Here is an 11,848-nt window from a genome sequence, read left to right on the forward strand (position 1 = left end):
GCATGCCTAGAAAACTCCCCCACAGAAGTCAATGAGGTTCCCTCTAAGGATGAAAGAATCTATTTGTGTCTTCCAGCGGAGTTCTGTACCTGTGACAGGGTGCTGCCGAAGCCGAGAACCTGCCTCCTGCCACAATATTGACATGCTGGGCATCTAGGGCGGCCATGACACTTACTCCTGCGACGCTGCTCCAAGTAGTGGCGCGCACACAGAGGTTGTGAGTCCACTACTGGAACAGTGACTGCGCCACTACACTTCTGCACTTCCAGGTAGCAGCGCTTGAACAGTTGCTGCTCCAGTATCTCAGCCTCTGTGCATGCACCGCTACGCGGAGCCGTTGCATAGGTGCAAGACTGTCAATCAAGCAGCAGGGGGAGAGTCCTCAGCCTCGGAAGCCCCCCGACACAGGTGCAGAACTCTGCTTCACGAGACCAATCGATTCAGTCATCTCTAGTCCCTGCTGTCCATTGCGTCAATGGCCCATGTGACCTGTTATGAGGCGTATCTGATTTTAAAAAAAAATATGTAACGGCATTACGGCAATCAGAAACTAAAAAGTTGTGTGTCGCCATCTGGTTTTAACTGGCAGAAAAAAAAAAAAAAAGTATAGGTGACATTCCCCTTAAGGTTTCACATTAGTCCGCAGAAGCTGCTGATTTCGGTGAGACCGTCTGTTCATCGAATACATGGAGGCGCACAACCTTTTATGGTCCACAATGTCCTACTGAACAAGTCTCAAGGGCAGCAAAAAATAAAAGGGATATTACCAACTGATACATTTATAACATGTTAAAAAGCGCAGACTAACACCTATCGGGAAAATGGGTTCCCCTTCTCCCAATTTATAGGGGATGTGCCCGCTCTTTCTCCTGGCCTGCGATGGTCCGCTGGGCTCCTTGGCTGTAAGCATCTAGTTTGACATCACCGGCTGACCATACGCCGTGACAAATGGTCACATGATGCAAGGGGATCCGGACTCTGCTGCGATGTCAAACTGGATGTTTTCATGGAGGGAGCCCAGCGAAGCATCTGATGTAATCTACGTGACCAGGAGGTACTCCTCTTACAACCCCAGGTGTAGAACACTCCATTACGCCTCCCTGTATACGTGTACATCTTGGGGACGCCGTCCATTGAAGTGCTGTTATACATTTACTGGTAGCACAGTAATAGAAATGGACAGACGTCTCTGGGTTGACTAAAGGTTCAGGAGCCTTCACATGTATCTCAGTGCTAAAAATAAGGTCTTGGCCCTCTGCGTATGGAGTTCCTGCCCGCTGCACTGACTCATGTGTGACGCCAGGGTACAGTCATGCCGACTCTGTCCTGACCTTAGATCATTTTTTATAAGCTGATTAATCTTCACAAGACATATTGACTTGACTCACATTAGCAAATGGAAACTCTTGGAGCACTGGGCTAATTAGATTTCCCTCTTCAAGGAAAGCACTGTAATCCGGGACATTAGTTAATTAATTGACTATGTAAATGTAAAATTTTCCCTGTGTCAGCAGAGGGTGGACGTGGACAACTCCTCTAAAAATCTCAAAACTAGCACTTGCTGCATTTCTATGGAAGGTCCATTTATAGGGGGTGTCTCACAAAGACAAGCCCTTTCTGTACGCTCTCCTGGGGCATGTGTGCCTCATAGGGTATCCCCCGCCACCTCCCCAGGAGCCATAATGGAGAGTCACTCGGTATAAGCACCAGCCTTCCTGAGAGGTTGAGTCCAACTTGTATTATATGGATGGCCAGTCAGTATTTAGCTGCCAGATCCTGCGCCGCCGCTCTGGTTCTCCTGGCTGCAGCAGTGATTGTAATGTCGACAACATGTCACCACTGCAGCACCAAGCCCTGTGAGCGGCCGGTGGTGTTGACGTGACATCACTGCGGCAGCCAGGTAAATAGATCGGGCCGGGAGAACGGGAGCAGCAGGATGGGTCTGGCAGGTAAGTACTTACCTGTTCTTCATTGTAGATTAATCCATCTTTAACACCACCTGTCATATTTGAAAGTAGGGACCGCTCTCTCTCACCAATATATAGTCTGTAACCAAACTTTCACTGACAAAAATCTGCCAACCACTTAGGACATAGAAACAGTGTGGTTCGTCCAGTTTTGTCCCTATTGACAATGAATGGGGACAAAACTGAAGCGTTTTTTTCCGCTGTTGAGATCCTATAATGGATCTCAATAGCGGAATTGAAAACGCTAATGTGAAAGTAGCCTTACACGCTTGACGGCATCGTGTCAACTGTAAAGTTTGGTGAAGGAAGGCAAATCTTAATGCTTCAGCATGCCAAGACATTTTGGACCATTGTATGCTTCCAACTTTGTGGGAACATTTTGGAGAAAGCCCTTTTCTGTTCCAGCATGACTGTACCCAGTGCACAAAGCAAGGTCCATGAAGGCATGGTTGGCTGATGTTGGTGTGGAAGAACTTGACTAGTTCTCACAGAGCCCTGACCTCAATCCCATCAAACACATTTGGGATGAACTAGAACAGAGATTTGGATCCAGGTCCTCTTAGTCAAAATCAGTGTCGGACCTCACAAATGCTCTTCTGGATGAATGGGCAAATTTCTAAATCCATCCAGGGACAGCATCTGAAGAGTCTGTATCTTCTCCTCATAACTGGGAGGGTTCTCTCTCATACTGTTGGGCTCGGAGGACGCCAGTCCCTGACGTACACTAATACTCTATACAAGTAATACAGTGCTCACCAGAACAGCCGCAGGAATTCTATGCCTGTACTTGCCGCAGCCCGGCAATCGACAGTAATCGGCCAGGTCGCCTACAAGCGCCATAATAGTTCTTGGGTAATCAAGGACCTTTCTACAGATCACAAGCACCTTCTTGGCTGGGAGCAGAGCTCCACCCGTCTTTCTTCATGGAGATCTGTAGTCACATATGTGAAGCATCTGAACACTTGACAAACAGTATAAAAGGAAGTACCTTAATTCTAGTTCACACAGTACCGAACAAGAAAGCACAAAAAAGTAACCTAAACGCATACACACGCAGGATAACGATGATCGGGAACCAACGTCCCTGCGACTGCTCGCTCGGCACATCATTGACTGTTAGGCTACTCTCAGGGGGGCGACTTCCTAGCGGGAAACATGCACCGTGTGAGAGCATTATTTCCCCACCTGAGCGCTGCTCCTGTGACAGGACCTCACGGCAATATACAGTAATGATTTATGTTGCTGTGTGTCCCTGCCTGACATCGGCTGTAATGAATGGTACTGAACGCATTGTCACTACAGTTCATTACAGCTGATGTCAGGCAGGGACACACAGCAACATAAATCATTATGCGGTGAGGTCCTGTCACAGGAGCAGCGCTCAGGCCGTCTCATGGAGGGTGTTACCTGTTGTGAACTTGCTCTTCTGGGACTGGCCTTCAAGGGGTTTTCCAAGATTATTATTTTTTTTTATGGTGGTGAACCTTTTAGTGATTGAGTGCCAAACTGCAACCCAAAACCCACTTATTTAATCGCAAAGTGCCAACAACACCAGGACACCCGCCGATCAGCTGTTGGAGAAGGCAGTGACGCTAGCAGTGGCGCTGCGGTCTTCTCTGTAATTTTCCTAGGCCGAGTGATGACACGTTCCAGTGGGGCTGAGCGCGATACCAAGCAAAACGCCCCTGTACAATGTACAGCGCTGGGCTTGGTTTGCTGTGAGAAGGTCGTGGCGTTCACAGGAATGCCGCTGCTTTTTCAAAACTGCTGATTGGCGGTGGTCCCAGGTGTCGGACCCCCACCAGATACTGATAACCAGGGATGAGCAAATCGACTTAGGATGAAACATCTGAAGTCGATTCACATAAAACTTTGTTAGAATACTGACCCCCAATTTCCATTAGAATACTGTACTGAGCGGGAGCTCCGTAAAATGTATTGGCTCAGATGAACCGAAGTTATTACTTCGTGAAGTCTCACGAGACTTCGGATAACAACTTCAAAAATGAATTTCTACTGTAAAAAACCTTTTATCAAAGTCTATTCGCTCACCACTACTGAACCTATCCAGAGGATAGATCAGCAGTAAAAAAAATTAATGATCGGCGAGGGTCCAGCAACCAGCCAATAAGCGAGATGAGGAGACGACGTGCCGTCTATTCCTGTCCGCTGCTGCTGTCTATGGCAAAGACTATAGACAGCAGCGGTGAACAGGAAAAGAAACGGCACGTCGTCTCCTCATACAGCTCATCGGCGAGGGGGGGGGGGGGGTCGGACATATTGCTGAATATCATAGGCTGATACTTATGGCAAGATTTGCTCTGATGGCCTTCATTACCAGGAGGCTCACCAGACATGGATGTCACAATATCGGAACCAGTACTAATAATCTCCCAGCTCTGAAATGCGATAACTGCTTCCTACTGAGAAGGCGCTTGAGGCAAGACTGAAAAGTATCGCAATCAATACGATTGATTCCTCTAATGATTACACTCGAGCTGCTATAGACAGTCTGACCATACACGTCTGATACAATGCCAACAGTCTAATGTGTAAGAGGGCCTCTAGAATGAAGCACGTGCATGTACATAGTGGACAGACAATTGGCCGACAGCCATCTCATGTGTATGGCCAGTTTTACAGAAGGTATTACTAATCTAAACACTAACCTTAGGCCACATTACCGGATTACGGCTCTTGCTGTACACATTCAGCATTACAGAGCCTATACAGTTTTCCAAGAGTCCAATATTACCCTCAGGTAAGGTCATCAATATCTGACTATGAGGGTCCGACTCTCTGCTGATCACCTGTAAGAGGAGACTGCAGTGCTCTGATCAGCATGGAGGCCTCTTTGTAGGCCAGTGATGTCACATTCATCAGTCTCGTGGCCTATGAGCGGCTCAGTCCCATTCAGGTGAATGGGTTCGGGCTGCAATACCAAGTGCAGCCACTATACAATGTATGGCGCTGTGCTTAGAATGTAGTGAGGAGTCCACCAATCAGATAACCCCCGCCTTAGGACATTGTGTGTTGCATGCAAACATCTAGGTACAAGTCCATATAAAATATCAAAGCTGCGTTCACATCTCCGTTAGAGATGATGCAGCATAAATGCCGGCTCTCGGCCGCACAAACACTGCATGAACTGGTATTTGTCCGGCCAGGTGCCATTATAGTCAATAGGGATCCGGCGGTGATCTGTTGAATCTGGAAATGCCAGATCCAATGAATGCCGACAGGCTGTCTTCTGCCAGAAACTTTCAACGGAGATGTGAATGCAGCCTTAACCTCCATTACTTTTTTTTTTTTTTTTTTTTAGAAAGTTTGAGTCTGTGCTTCATATCTGTGGGGAGATGTTTTCTCACACTAAGGCCATGTCTGTTTAGCATGTAAACCCTAAGGCTAGGTTCACACGGGCGTTGCGGGAACACCCGCGATTATTCAGTGCGAGTGCAAAACATTGTAATGCGTTTTGCACTCACGTGAGAAAAATCGTGCATGTTTGGTACCCAAACCCGAACTTCTTAACAGAAGTTTGGGCTTAGGATCGGTGTTCTGTAGATTGTATTATCTTCCCTTATAACATAGTTATAAGGGGAAATAATACATTCTGAATACAGAATGCATAGTACAATAGCACTGGAGGGGTTAAAAGATTTTTTTTTTTAACTCGCCTTAATCCACTTGATCGCGTAGCCCGGCATCTCCTTCGCTGAACAGGACCTGTGGTGAGCATTAATTACAGGTAAAGGACCTTTGGTGACGTCACTCCGGTCATCACATGATCCATCACCATGGTAAAAGATCATGTGATGACCGGAGTGACGTCACCAAAGGTCCTTTACCTGTAATTAATGCTCACCACAGGTCCTGTTCAGCGAAGGAGATGCCGGGCTACGCGATCAAGTGGATTAAGGAGAGTTAAATTTTATTTATTTTTTTAACCCCTCCAGCGCTATTGTACTATGCATTCTGTATTCAGAATGCTATTATTTTCCCTTATAACCATGTTATAAGGGAAAATAACAATGATTGGGTCTCCATCTCGATCGTCTCCTAGCAACCGTGCGTGAAAATCGCACCGCATCCGCACTTGCTTGCGATTTTCACGCAACCCCATTCACTTTTATGGGGCCTGCGTTGCGTGAAAAACGCAGACTATAGAGGATGCTGCGATTTTCACGCAACGCACAAGTGAAGCGTGAAAATCACCACTCATGTGAACAGCCCCATAGAAATGAATGGGTCGGTATTCAGTGCGGGTGCAATGCGTTTAACTCACGCATCGCATCCGCGCGGAATACTCGCCCGTGTGAAAGGGGCCTAAAGGTGTCTATATGTTACATTATCCAGACAGAGGCCAAACCGGTGTCGGACTGGTATATGCACAGGTCTCATCATGCACTTGAATGACTTCCAGGTGAGTTTGCTGTGGGTTTTTGTTAAAGGGGTATTCTAGTTATATGACATTATGGGATAAACAGAGAGGCTGGTCGAGCATGTGTGCAGCTGCTCTATTCATTTCTACGGGGGTCCCAGAGATAGACAAGCGCTGTACTCCGCCATCACTGGAACGCCCATACAAATGGAGAGGCTGTGTGCATGCCGACCAGTCGCCCGGTTCATTTTAGAGGGACTCGACGGTTATAAGTAGAGATGAGCGAATAGACTTCGGATGAAACATCTGAAGTCGATTCGCATAATACTTAGTTTGAATACTGTACGGAGCGAGCACTCTGTACAGTATTAGGCCCCTTTCAGACAGGCGAGAATTCTGCACGGGTGCAATGCGTTCACCTCACGCATTGCACCCGGACTGAATCTGGACCCATTCACTTCAATGGGGCTATTCAGATGAGCGTTGATTTTCACGCATCACTTGTGCGTTCCGTGAAAATCGCAGCATGCTCTATATCAGGCATGCTCAACCTGCGGCCCTCCAGCTTTTGTAAAACTACAACTCCCACAATGCCCTGCTGTAGGCTGATAGCTGTAGGCTGTTCGGGCATGCTGGGAGTTGTAGTTTTGCAACAGCTGGAGGGCCGCATTTTGAGCATGCCTGCTCTATATTGTGTGTTTTTCACGCAACGCAGGCCCCATAGAAATGAATGGGTCTGCGTGAAAATCACAAGCATCCGCAAGCAAGTGCGGATGCGGTGCGATTTTCAAGCATGGTTGCTAGGTGATGATAGGGATGAGCAACCCCAATAAAGTGTATTCCCTGTATTATTTTCCCTTATAACATGGTTATAAGGGAAAATAACAGCATTCTTAATACAGAATGCTTACTAAAATGTGGCTTGAGGGGTTAAAAAATAAACAAATTAACTCACCTCATCCTCTTGATCAAGCAGCCGGCATCGTCTTCTTTCAGGACCTGCAAAAGGACCTTTGATGATGTAATCGCGCTCACCACATGGTGACATCAGCGCAGGTCCTGCTGATTGAAGATAGAAGGTCCTTTGGCAGGTCCTGAAAGAAGACGATGCCGGCTGCGCGAACAAGAGGATGAGGTGAGTCAATTCGGACACATCCAGAGCAAATACGGGACACCCGTGTGAAAGAGGCCTTAGAATGTATTGGCTCCTATGAGCCGAAGTTATTACTGCAAAAAAAACTTTTACCGAACTCTGGTTTGGTTCCAAGGTACAGTATTCAAACTAAGTATTATGCTAATCGACTTCGGATGTTTCATTTGAAGTCGATTCGCTCGTCCCTAGTTATAAGGTCCTTGTGACTGATCCAGTGGATAGAGGATAACTTCCTATAATCTGAGTACCTCTTTAAAGGGAACCTGTCACCAGGATTTTGTGTATAGAGCTGAGGACATGGGTTGCTAGATGGCCGCTAGCACATCCGCAATACCCAGTCCCCATAGCTCTGTGTGCTTTTATTGTGTAAAAAAAAACTATTTGATACATATGCAAATTCACCTGAGATGAGTCTTGTATGTGAGACGAGTCAGGGTCAGGACTCATCTCAGGTTAATTTGCATATGTATCAAATTTGTTTTTTTTACCCAATAAAAGCACACAGAGCTATGGGGACTGGGTATTGCGGATGTGCTAGCGGCCATCTAGCAACCCATGTCCTCAGCTCTATACACAAAATCCTGGTGACAGGTTCCCTTTAACACTCTGCAACCACCCTGAACAAGCAGAGCTACAGTGTAAAGCAGGAGGTGGTTTTCATGCTACCAAACAATGCAGCTAAGGAGGAGCCACTGAAGATAGCTTTGTCCGTTTTCTAAAGGAGTACGTTACAATAAATACACAATCAGATAGGAACGGACTATCATAACACACTATGACCCAGTCAGTTCGGATCAGGGGAGCCGCAGTCCTAGAGATGCGTTAGACACACGGACCATGTTTTCTGGACTGAGCACAAGTGTGTGAATCAGCCCTTGGTGTTGCTCCGCTGTGCCCACGTGTACCAGAAATGTTCCCTGCCCTTACTCAAAAATTTTGGTTGAGGGTGTGTGTGAACAGACCCTTAAGCGCTAAAAAACACACATGCAGATATTTCTGCAGGTTCCCAGACCTGAAGATATGCACATGATGAAGAAGTGATCACGGGGATGGGGATCTTTTCTTTCAAATAAAGAAAAAACAGTTTCCAATTTTTGGTGTACTTATCGGCGCTGCAGATCCACCAAGCGACGCGAGTATAAATCGCTTCACAGTTAAAATGTCCAGCAAACGTTGATCGCTCGCCTTCTGAGTGTAAAGTTCCAATCCCGGACCCTTCTTTTCAATGCTCAGGTTGTTCCACCTTGTAGCCAAACAATCGGTTCCCAGAGGCTGGTGCACTCACGTACACCTGCACCCTAGAGGGAAGTATTAGTACAAGTAGTGAAGTTCCACCAGGTAATCTCGCAATTACCTAAGGGTGGACTTGTGATGATGAAAAAAGATCAGTTTTTATGACTGAGATTTTAAGACTTTTTGTAAGTAGAATAAACCTGCTGTTTGCGAGATTACCAGGTGGAACTTCACTACTTGTACTAATACTTCCCTCTAGGGTGCAGCTGTACGTGAGTGCACCAGCCTCTGGTAACCGATTGTTTGGCTACAAGGTGGAACAACCTGAGCATTGAAAAGAAGGGTCCGGGATTTGAACTTTGCACTCAGAAGGAGAGCGATCAACATTTGCTGGATCTTTTCTTTCGGTAATCACAATGAAGAACACCACAGCCTCTCCCAGAGATGACGAATGGCTGATAACAGAGAACAGTCTGGAATAGACAGGGAGGTTTCTTGGCAGCTGAAGGCACAGTGGGCACAGTGTCTGCCATCAGAAGGCTGGTATAAGTGGAGGTCGACCAGGGAGAAATCAACAAATGACCCATAGCAGTAGAGGGTCCAGGCAGTCGCAGGTCTCTCCTCTACCCAGGTGAGGACCACACGGCACCTCAGCCGCCGGCGCAGATGACCGCTTATCAATATGGGCGACTTATGATTAAAAGGTTTGTCCAGGATTTTAAGACAATTGGCCGTCAGAATGGTATAAAACAAACTGTAGTGATAAACCCTGTGCGAGCGCTGCCGCTCTGGTGGTCGCTTCCAGTGATGACACCACATACAACATTCACCTCTGCAGCCAATCACTGGACTCAGTGGTGACAAGGTGTACATCCAAGCATCACCGATGAGACCAGTGACTGGCTGCAGCAGAGATGTGAATGATGTATGTGGGCAGCGCTAGAGTAGGGGATTGGTATAGATTATTTTACTATGTTATACCATTTCCTGCTTGCAGACAATATTCTTAAAGGAAATGTCTCATGATTTAAATTTAACCCCTACTCAAAGGAAATGGGATAAGCAACCAGCGGGTGCGTATCCGCCGGGGGATCAGTGACCCGATGGGAGGGGCGTATCCGCCGGGGGATCAGTGACCCGATGGGGGCGGGGGGCGTATCCGCCGGGGGATCAGTGACCCGATGGGAGGGGCGTATCCGCCGGGGGTTCAGTGACCCGATGGGGGCGGGGGGGCGTATCCGCCGGGGGATCAGTGACCCGATGGGGGGGGGGGGGGGGGGGGGGCGTATCCGCCGGGGGATCAGTGACCTGGTGGAGGGGGCGTATCCGCCGGGGGATCAGTGACCTGGTGGAGGGGGCGTATCCGCCGGGGGATCAGTGACCCTGTGGGGGCGGGGGGGGCGTATCCGCCGGGGGATCAGTGACCCGATGGGGGCGGGGGGGGGGGGGGGGGGGGACGTATCCGTCGGGGGATCAGTGACCTGGTGGAGGGGGCGTATCCGCCGGGGATCAGTGACCCGGTGGAGGGGGCGTATCCGCCGGGGGATCAGTGACCCGATGGGGGGGGGGGAATCAGTGACCCGATGGGGGGGGGGGGGATCAGTGACCAGGTGGAGGGGGCGTATCCGCCGGGGGATCAGTGACCCGGTGGAGGGGGCGTATCTGCCGGGGGATCAGTGACCCGATGGGGGCGGGGGGCGTATCCGCCGGGGGATCAGTGACCCGGTGGAGGGGGCGTATCTGCCGGGGGATCAGTGACCCGATGGGGGCGGGGGGCGTATCCGCCGGGGGATCAGTGACCCGGTGGAGGGGGCGTATCTGCCGGGGGATTAGCGATATATAGGCACAACCCCTTTAGACCTCTTGCTGGGCGCACTGTTCCGTAAAACAGCCAATAATGTTCTAATCATTTATACAACTTCACGTTTTTCAAGACCACTGCTTGTCAGTGAATGAAAACACTCCTGCATTTCTGACAGACTGTCTCCCTCAGAGCAACAGAGATGTGTGCGGCTGGTGCACAATGTGGATCATGTAGACAGGCCAGAAGAATGATTGGAGCTGAGCAGGTTTCCATGCAGATAGGACGGTCCCTATTCACTGACAGCAAACAGGCTGAGGTGACAGGGCGGCGGATCAGGTGGAGAGGCCGCGTCCCCCCTGCGCTGCCATCCAAGGGAAGATGGAGTCCCGGCCACTTCCGGAAACCCCGCTTCACCCCCAGTGCGGGGCCTGCAATGCGGAGCAGGGAGAGCACGATCCCGGCACATCTCCCGCACAGGGGCCGGGCACAGGGCGCTGCCCCCACACCCCGAGCTGTCAGGCGGCCGCCCCGTCACCATGACACCGCTCCCATAGAGGAGTCACCAGAAGCCGGTAAGGCCCTCACCGCCCGCGGCCTGCCTCTCAGTCACCCGCGGTCCGGTCTAATCCCTCCGTGCTGACGCGTACGGGCGGTGCAGCATTCACACCGATCCCCGCCTGAGTGGCGGTAACGCAGCCCTCACATGACGCCAGTCCCCGATACAACCGGCGTATCCAGGCCCTGCCTACAAACAAGACTGGGAACCCCCGGTAAGAGCTTTAGCGGAGGCCACCATGTTGAAGCCTGGCAGCGCTACCACAGGGGCCCCCCTCCGGTTATAAAGGGGTCCGGACGGCGCCTCGTCACACTGACCTCTACATCTCTGCCCTTGTTCTTGAAGCTTTTGATCCGGTGGTTCTCCAGACCGGCGCTCTCCGCCATGGCGGTTCTTTCTGTTTCTTCCCGTTACCGGCTGCGACACCACAACGACCGCGCCAGCCGCACTCCCCCGCCCTGCGCGCGCTCGCTTCCAGGAGGAGGAGGGAATGCGAGGGGAGGGGTGGGGCGCGAGCGTCACTCCGGGGGGGAAGGCAAAGGGCGGGGCTAGTTGAGAGGCGGGGCGCCGGAGCCTCTAGGAGGGAAGCTGGGATTTCGTGAGAATGGCAGCGGCTAATTACGTGACCCAAGCCGTGGTTAGTCCGGTTAACGGTAGACCGCACAAATAGCCGCTCGTGTACGCGTAGTAAAGCCGTACTGAGGCGTTCTTTCCTCACACTGTTATAGGTCTCGCTCTGAGTAAGGTTTACTGT

The 11,848-nt window shown here is 49.9% G+C and overlaps 1 protein-coding gene across 1 annotated transcript in view; it reads right to left on the minus strand.

Annotated features, from left to right (window-relative positions):
- Window positions 1-11,564, minus strand: part of KPNA3 (karyopherin subunit alpha 3) — a 46,095-nt gene extending 34,531 nt beyond the window's left edge. The window contains exon 1 of the mRNA XM_040426030.1: window positions 11,412-11,564. Coding sequence (XP_040281964.1) covers window positions 11,412-11,480 — 69 coding nt within the window. The 5' untranslated portion in view covers window positions 11,481-11,564. The remainder of the gene's footprint in view (window positions 1-11,411) is intronic.
- Between the last annotated feature and the right edge of the window lie 284 nt (window positions 11,565-11,848).

This window comes from Bufo bufo, chromosome 3 (genome assembly GCF_905171765.1).
Source record: "Bufo bufo chromosome 3, aBufBuf1.1, whole genome shotgun sequence".
NCBI lineage: Eukaryota > Metazoa > Chordata > Amphibia > Anura > Bufonidae > Bufo > Bufo bufo.